Below are 20,103 nucleotides of genomic sequence, written 5' to 3'. Positions count from 1 at the left end.
GGAATTGAGTGACATGCTCAGGATTACATAAACAGTATATGTCATAGACTTTCAGAGAAAAAACATTGAACTTCACAAGTAGTATTAATTTGAAATTGTAATAGGTTCAATATGAAAGATAAACCAAATTTCCCTGATAATTTTTGCAACAGGAAATAGAGGTTAGATACTTGAATTTAGGTTTCTGTGACTCTGAAGCTATCACTTATGCCATAATGCCTTGATACAAATATTATTATTAACAACAACCCTGTGAGATAAGTGCTCCTATTATCCCCATTTTTAAGGTAAGAGGCAGTGTGCTATAGAAGATAAAGAACTGGTCTTGAAGGCAGGAACACCTTGGTTCAAATACTGCTTCTGACTCATATTAGCTGTGAGATGTGAGCAAATCTCTTAACTTCTTTGTACTTTTAGCAACTTGATTATAAGTTGTACAGTTGCCCTTTCTTCTTCTGGGACTTCCCTGAATCAATGAAATCTCAGGTCTAGTCCCTAAGGCCCCATGGCTTAGGAAACTTTGGCACCCAGAGGTTAAATGATGTGCCTATGGTCACATAGCTAGTAAGTATTTGAGACTGGATTTGAACAGGGGTCTTCTAGACTTGCATTCTCTTAAGTCTTGCATTCTCACTACTGTATCACACTTCTTTATTCTTCAGATAGTGAAAAAAAGATAAATAAATGTATTCACCATTTTTTCCTCAAAATCTTACATGTCTGTAAAAAGAAAGGAAAAAGGATGAAGGATAAAATGCTGCTACTTTGATTATCACTGACAAAAATATAGTTTTAAACCCCAGTACATTTTAAGAAGTGTTAGGCATAGTAAACAAATTCAGGTCACTTGAATACCCCTTAACGTTTGTTGTACTTTGGTTTAGATTGTGTGAATTATTGTTGTATGTCTATATTTCAATCATTCTGAATTATTGGTAAGATTATAATTTTGAATATAATAATAGGTACAATGTAGATTGATGAGCCCATCAGAGAAAATTTACATTAGTAAGAGGGATACTTTCTATATAGCTTTGGAGAACAAGGACCAAAAACTGGGTTGAAACTAGGGGGGAAATATTTTTGGTAACATAACCAATTTGATTTTCTCATTCTGGCTTTGAAGATGCAGCAGTATGTCCTTTGGAGGGGTGGAGTTGAGAAAATCCTACTCTATGACTTTCTTCCCAGCAATAGTGCCATCTTCTCTAAGGCTACCTTTCATCTGTATTCATCAAGCTTATATGTTCTGGGTTTTGTATATGCTGTCTTTCCCATTAGACTTGAACTCCTTAAGGTCAGGGATTGTTTTTGCTTTTTGTTTGTATCTCTAGATCTTAGTGCCACTGTGCCTGTCACACAATAAGTGATTAAAAAATACTTGGTTGATTTGAGAAGAGTTTTTCCTTGCTATGTATATCTTCAGATAACTTCTCTACTTAAGTTGATGACAATTCAATCTCCAAATCTGAATGTTGGAGAAACAGAATTATATGTAACTTTAGGAGCCAAGTCTCTTATTTTAAATGTATAGTAATGAAAAAGAAGGAAACAATTGCTTAATTAAGATGAGTAAAATCAGTGTTGTGATTTTGGTGGGAAATTTTTCAAGCTGAAAATAACTTTGTTCATGCAATTTCCAGGTCTATATTTGAACTATGGGGTCATGGAAAATCTTCAGAAGAACTATACAATTCTCTAAAAAGTTATCCCATGGAAAAGATGGTATGTATTAAATTGTGTCTTGCATAGAAATGCATATAGTTGAAATAGAATCACAGATATTAAAAGAAAATTATGTTTTATTTTAGGCTCCATTTCTACATTCAGATACTACATATAAAATAAAGATTCACACATTTAATAAAACATTAACACAAGAAGAAAAAATCAAGAGAATAGATGTAAGTAGACTTAAAAATTATGTAATTTTAACTCAGCAGAACAATTATTGAATATTTTAATGTAATTTTATTTCAGTCTTTTAAAATTTTGTTATTAATGTTACATAACAATGTTATAAAGTGTATAATAAATTATAAGAAAATTTAAATTTATTTACTAGGATGTTAAAATTATTAATTTTTTTCTTTTAGGCACTTGAATTTCTGCCGTTTAAAGGAAAGGTGAATTTAAAAGATCCGCAGCATGTATTTTCTATCCTGGAAGATTATGGCTTGGATCCAAACCATATCCCAGAGAAACCACTTAATATTTATTTTGGTAGATGGGTAAATAGCATTACTTCTTTACATTTTGATTTATCTTTGGTTTTATGTTGGGTTATTTTTTTGGAGGGGGGAGGGCAGGGCAGTTGGGGTTAAGTGACCTGCCCAAGGTCACATGGCTAGTAAGTGTTACATGTCTGAGGCTGGATTTGAACTCAGATGCCCCTGACTTCAGGGCCAGTGTTCTATTCACTGCGCCACCTAGCCGCCCCCATTTCTATTTATCTTTAGGAAAAAAAATAGCACTACCAGTTTGATTCCTTTTTATTAAAAGCTTAAAAGAACTAAACTGTTACAGCTAGAAAATTGAATGATGTTGTCCACACTCTTTCTGGTATAAACAGTAAGTAGGGGGAGGTGGAGATTCAGACTTAGAAGTAGTAAACAGGAAGAAGTATTGTTCCAGAAAATATTTTTTTCCTTTTTTTTCTGTTTGTCACTCAAACTGGAAGTATAGCAGCTACTCTTGGGCCCCATCCCAGCACTTATTGACCTGGAAGCTGGCTGATTCACACCTCTTTAGGCAGCTTTGTGGTCCTTTGCTTTCTGGGGCTTACTGAATTGATGGGGGACTTCATGCAGACCTTTGATCAGCTTTAGTTGTTCTGCATCTCAGGACACCTGAACTCAAACTGTCCATCAGCCTTAGCATCCCCAGGTGCAAAGAATATGGGTATGCACCACTACACTTTTTTTTTCCTTTTAAAGATTTTTCCCTTGAGTTTTACTCTGGCATGGAGACAATGAGCTAGAGGCTTGTAATAAGCCTCTTTGACAGTAGGCCATCCATAGGATCAATCTGTATCCTGTGAATTCTGTGGGAAGAGTTTCCCCTTTTCTCGACCTGGACTGAGGGAAACCTGGAATTTACTTCAAGTTCCAAATGAGCAATCCATATAAAACACCTGTTTTGATCTGACAAACCAACTTACTTCAGTTACTGTGGGTAAGCTCCTCTATCCAAAACCCTGAACAGTGGATGCTGGCCCTTTCTGTAGGTTGTCTTATTCCTTTGAGGCCCAAGGTACAGAAGAGTCTAGAATTTTTACTTGAATGAAGATAGAATTTTAATTAGGCCCCAGCCTCTGATAAGCATCCAGGTATATATAGGACAAAGTCAAGACAAGTTCCTCTTTCCATGACTCAGAGAAGAAATAGAGTAACCTATTGGGACAGAGGGCAGTGGTCAGGTACCTGAATATAAACAGAACTGGATGGTACTGTTAGAATTGTGTTGTCTGTGCCCCAGACACAATTGTGAATTGTGCCTCAGAAACAATTAGGACAAAGCATGAAGAAAAACGTTATCATACTTCATTTCTACAGAAGTGATAAAAAGATAGAATTCTTGTGTCAATTATAGAGACCTCTTTATTGACTTTCCATAATAATAGTTCAGATTTATAAAATGCTTTATAGTTTACAAAGTATTTTCCTTACAATAATGTTGTGAAATAGATAGTGCAAGTAAAATTATCACTATTTTGCAGATGAGAAACCTGAGGTCAATAAAGGTAAAGTGACTTGCTGAGGGTCACATAACTATTAATTGAGTATAGAAATCTTAAATCCAGTGCTCTTTATCTCTCTTTATACTATGTCTTCTTATGTCTCCCATCCAAAATGCAGTGATTGTTATTAGAGAACAATTTATTCTAATATCACTAATGAATGAGAAGGATTCCATAGCAAGTGTTAACTGAATAATTTTACAGTTGGATAATATACTTTTGATATTGATATTGATACTGATTCTAATCCAAACTCGTCTGACTTTGTTTTGGGAATCAGAGGCATGTAAAGATGTCATGTGAGGAATTTTTTTGTAATCACCTCTATTACCTATACTAAAAGGAAAGATTAAAACAGTGGGAATTGGAGAGAATCTGACTCTTGGAATCACAGAATTGTTAGAGTTGGGAAAGACCTTAGGAGACATCTTGTCCAACATATACCAGAAAGGAATCCACAGTTTACCATACCTGATGAGAGGCCAGCCAGTCCAATGAGGTACCCTGGGGCAGTCCATTCTGCCTTTAAGCAACTTTTATTGTTTAATAGTATTTTATTTTTTCCAATTACATGTAAAGTCAATTTTCAGCATTCGTTTTTTAAAAGACTTTGAGTTCCAGATTTTTCTCCCTCCTTTTCTCTCCTCTCTCCTCCCCGAGGCAGCAAACAATCTCATATAGGTTATACCTGTACAATCATGTAGAACTTATTTCCACATTAGTCATGTTGTAAAAGAAACAGAAGGAAAAAAAAATAACCCAGACCAAAGATAAGTAAAAATAGTATGCTTTGATCTGCATTTGGACTCCATCAGTTCTTTCTCTGGTTGTGGATAGCATTTTCCATCATGAGTCTTAGAATTGTCTTGGGTCATTGTATTGCTGAGAAAACCTAAGTCTATCATAGTTGATCAACGTACAATGTTGTTTCTGTGTACAATGTTCTCCTGGTTCTGCTTCCTTCACTCAACATCCGTTCACCTAAGTTTTTTTGAAATCTACCTACTCATCATTTCTTAGCACATAATAGTATTCCATTATATTTATATATCATGACTTGTTCAGCCATTCCCCAGTTGATGGGCATCCCCTCACATTCCGTTTCTTTGCCACCACAAAAAAAGGGAGCAACTTTTAGTGTTAAGAAATTTTTCCTGATATCAAATCTAAATTTGCTTCTTCAAAGCTTCTACCAATTGCTCTTACCCTTGGTCCCTGGGACCACATAAAATAAGCCTAATCACTTTTCTACAGGCCAGTCATTCCAATACTTGAAAACTGCTGTTATGTCCTACTGATTCTTTTCTTCTGGCTAAACATCGCCAATTCCTTTAACTGATCCTTATATGACATGGCTGTAAGGCCTTTCACCATCCCCTGTAGCTAATACTTCAGATGTGTCTGATCATGGCATATTACAAAGGTACTATAACTTCTTTGTTTGTGTGAGCTTTTCCTCTTTTAATGTAGCCAAAGACTGCATTAGTTTTTTCTGTCAATCAAAATCCTGAATCATATGGAGCTAGCCAGCGAGCCATTATAACCCTCAGATCTTTTGCAGTAAACTGCTGTTTATTGAAGGCAAAGTTATGCCTTCCCTTGTACTTAGGAAATTCATTTTTTGATCAGCATCAAGATGTTTTGCATGAGGATTTTACCAGGATTGTCTATCTTAAGCAGTCTTTTGCTGGTCTTCATATTAATTTAAAATATTTTTTGATACAGATTGCAGATGGACAGAGGGAGCTTATTGAGTCATACAGTGTAAAAAAGAGACATTTTATTGGAAACACAAGCATGGATGCTGGGTTATCATTCATCATGGCTAATCATGGGAAAGTGAAAGAAAATGACATTGTCTTTGATCCATTTGTTGGAACAGGTATTTTCATTTCATTATTTTATAAAACTATTATTTTGATTGATTATATTGACAATATAAATTATCAAAGATTTTTTTTAGATGAGACCAAGTTAAACATATTTTTAGAAAGTTGAATTTTTGGAGAGTTTCATTTGTCATTTGAATAGAAACATATATGAAAATGAAAACTACAAAAACGAAATTGTGAAGTCCAAGATTTAAAATAATTTTAAAGTAGTAATTTCTTAAAAAGTAAAGAGAATATGTTTTTCTTTTTTAATCCTTTGTAATGTGGGACGAACCAGTAGGGGGAGCTTTTAGCTCACACATTATAATACTACAGTTAAATTTGAAAGACCAAAGTGTTGTGAAACATGATAATATTTTGAGCTTCAAGGAAGATTTCAGAAAGAAAGATTTGCATGCGCTGATCAGACAACTAATTATAATCACCTCACAAAGGGATAATTAAGTGATTAGTTTAAAGAATAGATATTGTTTACTATTGAGTTAGTAGGAAAGTAAACTATAAAGGTAGAGACTGATGGAATAAAATTTGGAGAAAAGACTGTCTGTGACCACAGTGCCATTGCTCAGTTATTATGGAATTGGGGCCCCTGGTCATTATCTGAATGGCCAGAAATTTCATCATCATGAGCTCCATAAGAATTGTGGTAATGAGGAAAAGATACCAGGCTGCTGTTAGGGAAAATTCCAGATATCAATTTCTCATTATTACAGCCCTTTCAGAGTTCCTTCAAGTAAAATTTCTGGCCATTCTGATGGCACTGTCATCACATAAATAGTATGTGTCAGAATTACAACTTAAACCCAGGTCTCAGTACACTAAGCTGCCTTTTAGTATATGAGAATAAAATGACATAAAGAGCTACAGATACATAATTTAAGGAATATTTTATATGTTTATATTAATGAATTAGCCAACTAATTCATATCCTTCCCACTCAATTAACCAACACCCCCATCTTTTCTATCCTTTATACAGATAATGCATTCCTACCATATTGCTAATACATTTTTTCCTTACCCTTATGATCCCATATCTTTCCTTACTGATCATTATCCTCATCACTATTTAGTACCTATCTTGGGAATTTTATAATGCTTTATGGAGTGGGAGGAATTCTTGGAGAATACAGGTATATAGTGTCATAGTCTGTTGCTTTTTTTTTTTAAGTCTCATTAACTTAGTTTTAAATTAAAACAGACATAGGGGAAAACCTTATTCTTCCAGGTATTATAGTAAAAAATCCTTTCTATTGGCTACACAAGTTAAAATAGATAAACAAAATACTAATTTCTCTAGCAATAAAAATTCTCACTTGCTTTTACTATTGTGGATGGGAGTAGACTTGCGTGTTGAAGTTGTTTTGAGGTGTTAAGATTGATAGGAAAAAGTCTCTTGGCTGTTTTAACAGTCATTCTCCTAGACTTAGTAGTGGAAGGTTGTGGTTGTTGTGTGGTTTGTCCTTCATTCTTGAAGAGGACCATGACATCAGCAAGAGAGATGAGCAGTTAAACCAAGTGGTTGCTGCACAGATCAGTTTTTATATAACTAGTCTGTTTACAATTTAGGCATAGCTTTAGAATTTTTTCTTGTTTTAGTTCAGTGATAGTTAAATGAGTTTGTTTCATTTTTCTTTGGGAACAATTCTTAAGCATAACCTGTTCATTACTGAGTTTATTGCCTTCTTGTAGATGGCATTAAGGATTGGAAAAATGAAATGGTCCTGCCTCTGAAGTCACATTTTCCTCAAAGTTAGATTATAGATTTGGCATTATTTTTTCCTATCCTCACTGCTCCAACCTCCTCTAGCTGTGGTTCTTTTTTGTTTGACATTTATTTTGTTTCCAACATTTAATTTTAAAAATGCTTATTTATAGAAAAGCAGAATTGAAATGAACTTGGTTTTCTAAAGGCTCAGCATCTTGCCTCTACTCACGGCTATGTTTTTCTCAAGGTTATAGAGTAATAGGTTAAAAACTTCTAGGAAACTGGAAGAAGAGAGATTTAATCTTTTTTCATTTGAATAACTTTCCTTGTTCTTTTAGACAGTCTGCTACTGTTTTCTAGAATGACATTATGAGCTGTGTAAAAAACTATTTTCCTCTATTTTTCAACAAGCAGATTTTTCAGGATTTTAAAAACATGCATATATCCTTTTATTTAAGGAATGAAATAATTACTTTTAATAACTATTAATTGGAAATATTATTCTAATATCCCAAGCACATCCAGAGAACAAAATTTAGTGGAAGCTTAATCAGTAAAGTAATTTTTTAATGTCTGCTATGTGCTTAGAGTAAATTTTCACTCACGATATTTACTTGTTTTTTTTTTGTTTTGTGAATTATGTTATAAATGTAGATTTATGATTTATTTGCACTTTCACTAGCTGTATATATCTTTACATAAATTATATTATTCATACTCTTATCCTTTCTACCAAATGGGTGAGAGATAATATTGGTTTTGAGTCATTATTAGTCAAGATCTTAGAAGTGGATAGAGCCTACTCGATACAGTGTTCAACCTGGAGTCAGGAAGACTTGAGTTCAAATTTGGCCTGAAGAACTATTAGGTGTATGATCCTGGGCAGTTTCCTCACGTGTAAAGTGGGGACAATAATAGCACCTTCCCCCCTAGGCTTGTGAGGATAAAATTGAGACAATATTAGTAAAGCACTTAGCAAATCTTGAGCTTTCATTATTATTATTATTACTGATTACAGATGCAAGATGCAGTAGGGTTATAATGAACAAATTTATTATGTACCCAGTTTCTGTTAAAATACAATTGAACATTTCTGTGATTAATTTCTAGAAGTTTGCTTGGGATTATTTATTACTATAGTTATTCTTTCTATGTGAAAATAGAGCAGAAGGTAGGGTAAGGAAATAAAGGTTTCGGTTTGGAAAACCCTAATTCTCTGTTTGTAGCTACACTTATACTGGAGAGAGCTGCAGGGGTTAGTGCTGTGAAGTCATGGGAGATACCCTTAATACCCAAAGAGATACCCAAAAGATACCTTTGGGAGATACCCAGAGATATCTTTGAATAGTATTTATTCTAAGTGGGCAATGAGTGCTAAGTCATATTCTTTTGTTTTGTTTGTTTGTTTTTGCTTTTTGGAGAGGGGAAGGTAGGACAATTGGAGTTAAGTGACTTGCCTAAGGTCACATGGCTAGTAAGTGTTAAGTGTCTGAGGCCGGATTTGAACTCAGGTCCTCCTGACTCCAGGGCCCGTGCTCTACTCACTGTGCAACCTAGCCACCCTGAGTTATATTCCCTTGACTTTTCTCACTATTCAGGATGAGACTCATAGCACCCAGAGTGGGAAACTCTCATTTTAAACTCTTGTGACCTCAACTTCACTTGGCCTTGTCCCATTGCTTAGTTTCTGTTAAATGGAATTGGAATTAAAATTCCAAGTTGGCAAAATTCAAATTTGGTATAATTCTAACTGTAAATTCTATGAAGAAAGGACTAATTTTCATGAAAGAATTGAAAGGTGTGGACGTTTATTGAGCTAACTGGTCTGGTTATGTATTAGTATTATCCATGTCATTCTGCTGATGTTGCTTCAGACTAATGTTGATTAATAGATTTAATTATGCATGGCATTTCATATCATGTATGTATGTTTTAAATGCCATAATTAACTGATTAGATTCTACCTTTCTTTTCCTTTCTTTTTTATTTTACCTCTTTTCTTACATATAAACCAAAGTCCAGTTATTCATTTCCATGTTATGATTGATATCTGAATCTTCAGAAATGGAAAGCTTTTATTCATCAGTTATAACCAGGCTATACTTGGATAGCATATTTAGTAGTGTTTTTTAAATTAAAATTCTCTGTATAAGATTTTCCCTTTGTTTGAAAATGTTCCTGCTAAATAGTGTGAAGCCAAGGCATCCCAGGCTCTGCAAGGAGAGCAAGAAGCAGTTGAATCTTGTCATGTTCTCTTGATGTGGAAACCTTATACACCCTCAATTTTGGAATACCTAAATGTACTTCAACCTTAGTGGCCTGCTACCAGTAATTGTCCAACAACTAAGTCAGTGAGACAGCTAATTTTTTTAAAGAACCTAAAAAGTAGAAAGAAACTGATTATTCATCTCCTTTTAGCTGTGTACTCTACTATAAAGTGTGTCTTGTCTCCTCAAAACTCATTGTAGCCAAGTAGATAAGGTTGTATTTAAGAAAGTACAGGGAAGTTTTTCTTTTTCCCTTGGCAACTAGTTCTCGTAGGTGAGTATCTATGTCCTTGGGCAGAATTTTGGTAATTCAATTCATAGTGTGAATATGACAAGTCATCCAGCATGACATATTTTATCCTCACATTTCATAAATATTACTGGAACTATTCTGTTTTTTTGACTAGGTTAATCAGGGCTTTATCCCCTTATCTTTTTTTTCATGATGAATGAACTTTGGATTTAGTTTTCAGATTGCTTTTGGCACTTATTTTCTCTTCGTCCTTTACTTTCATGACTCTTTAGTGGTAATATTGTTTGCTCTTTTAAAGTATTTTTATACGAATCCTATAATACTATATTCTAAGTAGTGTTTAAAGGACAACACTCTGTGTGTATTGTGTGTGTGTATATACATACACATAATACAGGTGTAATGTTTTTGACTCTGGAGAGAGTAATTGACTCTCTGGAGTTACTACCCATTTTATCTTGAGACATCACATTTGGGAAGGCTCTGGGGCTGAAGATACATATCTTTTCTTTTCTAAGCCAGTGTATATTTTATAGCCTAAATCAAATTTAGATAGACCAGGCAAATGTGTAGTTTGACAGATTACTCTGCTTTGGGATATGACATAAATAAAATTTCAGATAATTTATTGTGTTTCTTTTTCTTTTTTATGCTGATATTTAACTTTGAAAAATGGAATTATTTTAAAATATGAAGGAAAATTGCATAGCTATCTACTTGAGAAGCTATAACTTGTCCTAACATGTTTCTTTTTGTTTTGGTAGGGGTTGGCACGTGAGTGGCATAAATTCTGCCCTCTGATATTTATTTATAGTTTTGTGACTTCATTGAGAATTAAGCCCAAATGTCAGAAGTTATTCCTTTTTTATGTGGGGGCGGGATGCCAACTGTGGTTGTGAAGCAAACTCTATGAGCTAACTTTTCAGAAATGAGCGGGATATGTCTGTAGGGGCCCCTTTGAATAGAATGGAGATAGTAGAAAAGTTGTTGAAGTAATTGCATAACAGCAATACTTTTCAGTAATGATAATAACACACTAATTCATACCTTACTTTCTGATGAGCTCAGATTAATTTACTAGCAAGGATTAATAAATCCATTATACCTTTCATACAGCTATATTTTAAGGCTTTCTGGAACTTAAGTGAAAAGGAGGAAGGGGAAAATAGGCAGCTTTCTTCCTAATTAGTCATGCACTGTTATAATCTCTTTAATTTTCAGGTGGCCTCTTGATACCCTCTGCTCATTTTGGGGCCTATGTATGTGGAACGGACATAGATTATAATACAGTTCATGGATTGGGTAAGTTGTGGTTCTAAATCGTTTAATATGCTTTACTATTATATTAAAAGTTTCTTTTTCTAGATAATAGAATGTTAAAGAAATTTCTTGGTATTATTGTGATATAGTCATCTTTAGATGACTAAGTGCCAAAGTAAGTGATGGGTACTCCAAGACAAGAAAAACATTTTTTTTCCTTCTTCTTACCTTCTCTCATTTCCCAGCCTTCCTAATTTTTTTCTTTCAGATGCACATGAGAGGGATGACATATATGAATGAATATGATGACAATAACTCATCTTTCCTGGGTGACCTTCATAGCTTTCTTTCACGTGACAGATTGGAGGCAATATTATAAATCTTGCTATGGCATATTTAGTACTATTAGTCAAAAGTTGGCAGCTGTTGATTAAAGCATTTCCCACAATGAAGCCAAAATTGCTCTATTGAGGTGCTAAATGTAGGACTAGCCTTAAGGAACTGTTCAGTAGGGTAAATTTGACAGAATGAGTTGTAGCACTATTTTGTCTTTGTTTTTTGTTTTGTTTCCCCAACAATTTGCAAGGAGAAACAAGCTATTCCATGAACCACTTCCTAGGACAGAGGTATTCTTTGTGATTTACTTTATTATATGAAGAAATGGGAGTCTATTATAGAGGATGGTAGCCAGTTAGCTTTACGTATAATGTATGGGATGAGATTTTCTTATGCTGCTTCCTTTTCTCTTATTAGAATAAGCCAAAGTTAAATGTCCCTACTTGATAACTTGTCTTTTTTTCTTTGTTGAATAGAAAAGATTTTGTAACATTTAAAATGGGCAAATGAAGCTTATTATATCATTGTCATATTTATGTTTATATGTTACTAATAATAGAAATGATATAGTTGTTAGAAAAATTTGGGGTAAAGTGCCACTGAATATAGACTTGGTGAAAGACAGCATATCTTTTGTCTGAAGATTAGTTCTGCTAAGTTCAGAGAGGCTAATCACTAGGTTTTTCTTAGAGTAATAAGTTTTTTGTCTATTGCAAAAGTTTTTTTTTAGTTGTAATTTTAATTTAATTTAATTTTCCAATTAACAAGTATTCATTTCCTCTTTTTTCTCACTACCTCTCTCCACATTGGGAAAAAAAGGAAAAATCATTTAACAAATACATCGTTAAACAAATAGATTCTCACATTGGCTATTTCTTTTTTTAAATTTTTTTCTTTGTAGAAGGTAGGATTTTATTTTATTTTGCTGTTCTTTTTTTAAATTAAAATTTATGTTTATTTTTAGTTTACATCATTCATTTCCATAAGATTTTGAGTTACAAATTTTCTCCTCGTTTTTCCCCTACCCACCACCCCAAAACAGTGATCCCACTGTATATCCCTTCCCCCAATCTGCTCTGCCCTATATCCTTCCCCATCCACCTTCCGACTTTCCAGTAGGGCAAGATGGATCTCTATACCCCACTGCCTGTATATCTTATTTCCCAGTCACATGTAAAAAAAAAAAAATATGTATATATATATATAATATATTATATATATAAATACATATATAAAATTACATATATATATAATTTTTTTAAACATTTGATTTTAAAACTTTGAATTTCAGATTCTTTCCCTTCCTCCCTCATCATCCACCCTTACTGGGAAGATAGGCAATTCAATATAGGTTGTACATATAGCTGTGCAAAACATTTCCATAGTGGATATATTGTGAAAGACTGACTATATTTCCCTCCATCCTATCGGCACCACCCCCTACTTGTTCTATTCTCTACTTTGACCCTCTCCCTTTTCAAAAGTGTGTGCTTCTAGGGATGGCTAGGTGGCGCAGTGAGTAAAGCGCCAGCCCCAGAGTCAGGAGGACCTGAGTTTGGTTCTGGCCTCAGACACTGAACACACACACACACACACACACACACACACACACACACACACAAACTAGCCGTGTAACCTTGGGCAAGTTACTTAAACCTAATTGCCCTCCAAAAAGGAAAAAAAAAAAGTGTGCTTCTAACATCCCTTCTCCCCAACCTGCCCTCCCCTCCATCATCCTCTCTCTCTCTTCCCCTTTCCCCCTACTCTCCTGTAGGATGAGGTACCCTATTTAGTGTGTATGTCATTCCCTCCCTAAGCCAAATTCAATGAGAGTAAGGTTGACTCATTCCCTTTTGCCTTCCTGTTCTTCCCCTACATTGTAACAGTTTTCCCTTACCTCTTCTATATAATTTGCCCCATTTTGTCTCTCCCCATCTCCTCTCATTATATTCCTCTTTAACCTTTCAATTTCACCTTTTAAATATCATCCCTTCTTATTCAATTGTCTATGTCTATGTATACCTGTACACATATATACACACACTTACATATGTATTCATATACCCTCCTATATAGACATATATATTATGTATACATATACAATTTATATTCTCTTCAACTATTCTCATACTGAGAAAAGTTTCATGAGTTACAATTATCGTTTTTCCATGTAGGAATGTAAATAGTTCAATTTTGATAAGTTCCTTATGATTTCTTTTCCCTGTTTACCTTCTCATGCTTCTCTTGCTTCTTGTATCTGTATGTCAAATTTTCTATTCAACTCTGGTTTTTTCATCAAGAATGCTTGAAAGTCCTCTATTTCATTGAATGACCATATTTTCCCCTGAAACATGATACTTAGTTTTGCTAGGTAGATGATTCTTGGTTTTAATCCCAGCTCCTTTGACCTCCGGAATATCATATTCCAGGCCCTTCAGTCCCTCAGTGTAGAAGCTGCCAGGTCCTGTGTTACCCTGATTGTGTTTCCACAATATTCAAATTGTTTCTTCTTGGCTGCTTGTAATATGTTCTCCTTGATCTGGGAACTCCAGGACCTGACTGTAATATTCCTAGGAGTTTTCGTTTTGGGATCTTTTTCAGGAGGTGATCGGTGGATTCTTTCAATCTCTATTTTGCCCTCTGTTTCTAAAACAGCAGGGCAGTTTTCCTTGAGAATTTCTTGAAGGATGATTTCTAGGTTCTTTTTTTTGATCATGGCTTTCTGGTAGTCCAATAATTTTTAAATGATCTCTCCTGGATCTATTTTCCAGGTCAGTGGTTTTTCCAATGAGATATTTCACATTGCCTTCTATTATTTCATTTGTTTGGATCTGTTTAATAGTATCTTGATTTCTGATAAAGTCACCAGCTTCCATTTGCTCTAGTCTAATTATGAAGGAATGATTCTCTTCAGTGAGCTTTTGAGATTCTTTTTCCATCAGGCAAATTCGGCTTTTTAAGACATTCTTCTTCTCATTGGCCTTTTGAACCTCTTTTGCCATTTGAGTTAATCTATTTTTTAAGGTGTTCTTTTCTTCAGTCAGGTTGTTGACTCTCTTTTCATCTTTTTTTTTTGCATCATCCTCATTTCTCTTTCCAATTTTTCCTCCATTTCTCTTATTTGGTTTTCAAAATCCTTCTTAAGCTCCTCTGTGGCCTGTAACTAATTCATATTTTTCTTGGAAGCTTTTGATGCAGGAGTTCTGACTTTGTTGTCTTCCTGCCATTTAGTGCTTTGATCCTTTTTGTTCCCAGAAAAGGAATCCAAAGTTGTATTACTGTGCTTGCTTTGCTTCCTTTGCTTGCTCATGTTACTTGACTTGTGAGCTTTTTGCCGCTGTAGAACTCTGCTTTCAGAGAGGAGAGCTTTGTTCCAGATTGCTGGGGTTTTCTCAGGTGCTGGAGCTATTAGTTGGCTGCCCTCTTTGAAGCCTCCACACATTCTGGCTCACTAGTCACACACCCCTGGATCTCCACTCTAGATAGCAATTCAGATCCAAGCAGGTTAAAGCAAGAGCAATTACCCCTCAGAATGGTTGGTTGGTCTCCCTACGATCTGCAGGCCAGGAGCTCTGAAGCAGCCACGCGGAGGCCACCACTTCTCCTTCAGGTGGCAGAGGCCGGACTGCACTTCCGGACTCCCTGTTCCCAAAGTCTACACTGCCCTCTCACTTTGTCTTTGGCATTTATGGATTGATAATTCTGGAAACCGCTACAGCTGCTGGTGATCTACTCTTCCAACCTCCCTCTAGCCCATGGGTTGGGCTGCCCTGAGGCTAAAACTTCAGGCTTACATGGGGCTGGGCTCTGCTCCCAGCAGCTGCGATGAATCCTTCCTGTCCACCTGCCAGGCCGTCTTCAGTGAGAGATTTGTTTCTCTCTATCACTTTTTGGGTTCTGCAGCCCTAAAATTTGTTTAGAATCATTTTTTGTAGGTATTTGAGGTGGTCATTCAGTTGGCTATTTCAAGAAATGTATATTTTATTCTGCATTTTAAGTTTATCAGTGTTCTGTCGATATGGGTACCACTGTTCATCAGTGGTCCTCTGGAATTGTTGTTGGTCATTCCATTAATCAGAGTTCTTAAGTTTTTCAAATTGTTTGGCTTTAAAATGTTATAGTTATTGTCTAAGTTGTTCTCCTGGTTCTGCTCACTTTGTTCTGCATCAGGTCATAGAAGTCCTGCCAGGTTTCTCTGACGTAGCCCTTTCATCTTTTCTAATGTCACAATGGTATGCCATTACATTCATATGTCATGATTTGTTCAGCCCTTCCTGAGTTGATAGTCATCTGCTTGGTTCCCAGTTCTTTGTTACTGCAAAAAGAGCCCACAACTCTTGAAGACTGACTACTGTATCACAGTAGTAATTGGTGGAGGGGATACCCATATGCCACAGTTGTAGTGTTGGTGGAGAGGATATCATGCTAATGAAATTATAGAATAAAGTGTTCAGGTGAATTATTATCTTCTGATTCTTGCACATAGTAGGTAGATTTCCTTTAGGGAAAATATCCCAAAAATTCTTTAAATTTTTTTTTTCATTTTGTAGGGTACTGTGTTAAAGGGTAGAATTCATTTTAAAGGTTGGCCTGTTTTATTCTTTTTCCAAGGTGATTTAGTTTCTAATGCATGAAAAGTATGTAGGAAGGCAGTTTTGCATGAAAATAGACCCTGTATTTTGTTGCCTAAGGATACAATCATTGCAAGAGCTCAGTGTATGATGTATCTTATTGTACTGAAGTAGTTTCATAATAAGGTGAACAAAAGTGACTGTTGACTTAGATAAATAAAATGTAAATGAAATTATCAATAGCTTTTCTTTGAGGAACAAAGAATTAAAAGTGCTGCGAGTTACATGATAAGGAATAAGAATGATTTGGCTAATACTGATATGTCATGCATGATATTCTCTCTCCTCCCATTCCTTTTACTCATTAGGAAAGGCTAGTAGGAAAAATCAGAAATGGAGAGGCCCAGACGAAAATATTAAGGCAAATCTTCGCCAGTATGGCTTAGAGAAATATTATCTTGATGTCCTCGTTGCAGATGCATCTAAGCCTTCCTGGAGGAAGGGATTGTTTTTTGATGCAATTATCACTGATCGTAAGTATCTTTCTATACCATAGTAGGTATACAATTAGAATTATGCAAAGTAGTTTTATGTATTGGGGAAAACATTTACCAGGGTATACAACTAACCATTGATATTTCTATGACGCTTCTTCATTTAGTAGTAAGGGAAAAAATTAGGGAAGTAGCACAAGTAGTTGATTGAAGAGGATTAGAGAATTTAACAGCATGATTCATGGTTTAGTTTCTAATTTCTTAATTTCCCTTAGTCTAATTTCTTTTTGGCTCTACGTATGTACATATGCACTTGTTTTCATGGATGTGATAATTCAGTTGTCTCAAGAAAAAACTAGAGGCAAGATGTTTAGTTCATTTAGATTTATAATCTGAGATTTTTAATAAGACAACATGTAAATATTGCATGTTTGTCTAAATAGAAGTCTTTGTATTTCTATAGCACTTATTGCTACCTGAGGAAGGTTCACAGGATATCTTATGCTATGCAGTTAGAGGAAAACGGAGTTCTCATAGATCTGAGATAATTTGATAATACTACCATTAGTGATAGTAATAATCCTAGGCAGAGGGAGAAAGATATAGGGGAAATGTAGGCTATGTGAAAACAAATAGCAATAAGTGTTCTATTAAAACAAAAAAGAAAAGAAATAAACAAAATGGGGAAAACCCTCCAAGAGATTGATATGTAAGAGAATAAATATTTGAAAGGTAAAAAAAAAATTACTTACTTTATCTGACATACCTCTTTTGGGGAACTTTTGCTGTTACCTTTGTTCTCCTGTGTATTTACTTATCTATTTATATGCGGTGTCCTCTATTTGGCAACAAGTTTCTTGAAGTTGAAGAATTTTTTTGTTTTGTTTTTATCTTTGTATGCTTAGCACAAAGCAGAGTGCTTGGAACATAGAAGAACATAATAAATGTTTATTGTTGTTATAGAGCAATTTATTTCTTTTTCCTACTTTGATCTTCATAATAATCCTGCGAAGTTGTTAGAGCTTATATTATTAACTCTATTTTATAGATGAAAAAGAAGCTGAGTAAATTTAAGTGACTTTCTTAAGAATATCCAATAAGTAGCAGAACCAGGAAAAGAACCCACCTCTCCTAACTTAGTTTTCTTTCCATTATGCCATAGATGCTGATGGACTTTTTTCCTTGATCTTGCTTTCCTCCTAGCCTCTTTCTTGCATTCTAATCCTGCATCACCCATTGCTTAGTGGACATTTTGAACTGCCTAACCCATAAGTATCTCACTAATAACTAGCATTTATGTACTAGCCAGCACTTAAATGGTACCTTAAGGTTTGCAAAGTACTTTAAATATGTTATCTCACTTGGTCTTCACAAAAGTCCTTTGATGTATGAAGGAGGGAAATAAACATTTATTAAATATTTACTGTGTGTCAGGCACTGTATTAAGCATTTTACAGATATTTCATTTGATTTTCACAACAGCACTAGGAGGCAGGTTCCCATTTTCCATATGAGGAAGCTGAGGCTCACAGAGGTGATTTGCTCATGGTCACATAGCTAATAAGGTTCTGAGGTAGGATTTGAACTTCCTGTCTCCAAGTTTAGTACTCTGTACTACTTAGCTACCTATCAACATGTTCAAAAAAGAATTCGTTACCTTTCCCACCATCCAAACCCAACGTCTTCCAAACTTTCCAGTTTCTCTCCGGGGAAGCCCCATCCTTCCATTTCCCCCAACCTTTGCAATCCCTTAGTTATCTCCAACTCTTCACTCTCTCTACTTTCACATATCCAAGTTTGGTTGATTCTACCTCCATGACATTTTGTACATGTATCCCCTTCTTTCCATTTACCTTGCCTACTACCCTTATCACCTTTTTCCTGGACTGTTTCTATAATCTTCCAGTTAGTCTCCTTGCCTCTCCAATCTGTCTTCCATATAACTGCCAGAGTGATAGTCCTAAAGCACTGTTCCTAGAATATCACTTCCCTGTTTGGGAAACCCCAGTTACTCCCTATTATACTTCCTATTACAGGCTCCTCTGTTGGCGCTTAAACGGTTTCCAATCTACCTTCTCATCCTTATTACATATTACTTAAGGCAGGGCAAAACGACCTTGCTTCTATTCCTTACACACACCACTCCATCTTCTAGTACTTATTACTGCACTTGGCACATAGTAAGTCCTTAGTGAATGCTTTTTCTTTTACTCCTTCTTTCTCCATGTCATTGTACATGCTGTCTCCCTTTACTGAAATGCATTCCTTCCTCACTTCTATTTCTGAAAATTCCTAGTTTCTTCCAAAGGTTATCTCAAACATTACTTCCTGCAAAAGTATCTTCCTGATCTTCCAGTGGTTAGTGCTTCCTCTCCCCCCACCTCCTTCTGTTTATTTTGTGTTTATTTAATATGCAAGTTGTTTACCCCCAATAGAATATAAACTTCTTGAGCTCTGAATCGGTTTTGCTTCTACTTTTTGCCCTCCACCTCCCCCAAGCTAGTACATTGCCTGGCATATAGTAGATTCTTAATACGTGTTTAGAGATAGAAATCGATTTTCTCATGTTATGAAAGTAGTAGTATTTTTCCCTGTTATAGTTAATGAACCAGATTTGCCTTTTCAGTATGGCACCTATCAAGTCTTTATTCATTGGCCACCTTTTATGTTTTTTTCCATTCCTTCAGTTTCTTATTGAGATGTTTTTTCTCACATGTTCTTGGAAAACATTATAGTGATCTCACTTTTTCCACAATTATTCTGTTAGCTTTATTATATTTAGTTATGTCCATGCTATAATACCACCCTTGCTCTCCTCCCCCCCCTTCTCCACCTCCCAATAAAATGTAAGCTTCTTCAGAGGCCTTTTTAATCTTGGTTTTCTGAATATGAAGCAGTGTCTTCTATTTAACAGAGGTTTAATAAATTTTTTTTAAATTAGTCACTTAAATGAATTACTGATACTAAAAAGAGTGCAGAAAAATTGCCCAGACATTATTATTTAGATGTAGGTATATTTTTTGAAATTATAAGGATGAATTCTGGCTGTCAGTGTTCCCTGTGTTTTCTGCTTAGCTCCCTATGGTATCAGAGAATCTACTAGAAAAACTGGTTCACAGAAAGAAATACCAAAAGGAATAGAAAAATGGTAAGTAAACTTTAGGTAATTATGTACATATTAAAATTGAAGCTCTTTGGGATGCTTGTTGCTTTCCTTTATTTAACTTTATCTTTAAAAAAATCTTCACAGTATTTCACTAACCATATCATTTTGGTATTTTTTGTTTAGCCCAGAAAGCCACATCCCTGTTTCTTTCAACTATCATCTGAGTGATATGTTTGTAGACCTTCTAAATTTTGCCTCAGAAACTCTTGTACTTGGTGGAAGACTAGTCTATTGGCTGCCAGTGTATACACCAGAGTATGTATCCTTTGGAAAACTATCTTTTAAATTCTATTTATAGTGTTCTCAGATTATCTTGTATCTTTTTTTTTCTTAATTTTAGTTGTGTCAGGAGTAAGAGTCTTGGTATTTCAAGTGGAGTGAAAGTCTTTAGTTTCTATACACAGCACAGTCTTGTTTA

General features: G+C 35.0%; 1 protein-coding gene across 4 annotated transcripts in view; it reads left to right on the top strand.

Moving 5' to 3' along the window:
* Positions 1-20,103, top strand: part of TRMT11 (tRNA methyltransferase 11 homolog) — a 68,999-nt gene that overhangs the window by 20,611 nt on the left and 28,285 nt on the right. For 2 of the 4 annotated variants that reach the window (XM_069077459.1, XM_069077462.1), the window contains 8 exons: positions 1,644-1,725; positions 1,812-1,904; positions 2,097-2,231; positions 5,465-5,621; positions 11,080-11,160; positions 16,394-16,558; positions 19,595-19,667; positions 19,809-19,940. In XM_069077459.1, the coding sequence (XP_068933560.1) occupies positions 1,644-1,725; positions 1,812-1,904; positions 2,097-2,231; positions 5,465-5,621; positions 11,080-11,160; positions 16,394-16,558; positions 19,595-19,667; positions 19,809-19,940 (918 nt within the window). The remainder of the gene's footprint in view (positions 1-1,643; positions 1,726-1,811; positions 1,905-2,096; positions 2,232-5,464; positions 5,622-11,079; positions 11,161-16,393; positions 16,559-19,594; positions 19,668-19,808; positions 19,941-20,103) is intronic. The other 2 variants (XM_069077461.1, XM_069077460.1) reach the window with 2 other exon arrangements.

The sequence above is a fragment of the Petaurus breviceps genome, unplaced genomic scaffold (assembly GCF_028583685.1).
Source record: "Petaurus breviceps papuanus isolate PSGF00001 unplaced genomic scaffold, PetGlider_PUasm1.0 90977, whole genome shotgun sequence".
NCBI classification, from domain to species: domain Eukaryota; kingdom Metazoa; phylum Chordata; class Mammalia; order Diprotodontia; family Petauridae; genus Petaurus; species Petaurus breviceps.
This window is presented reverse-complemented; position numbering and strand designations above follow the sequence as displayed.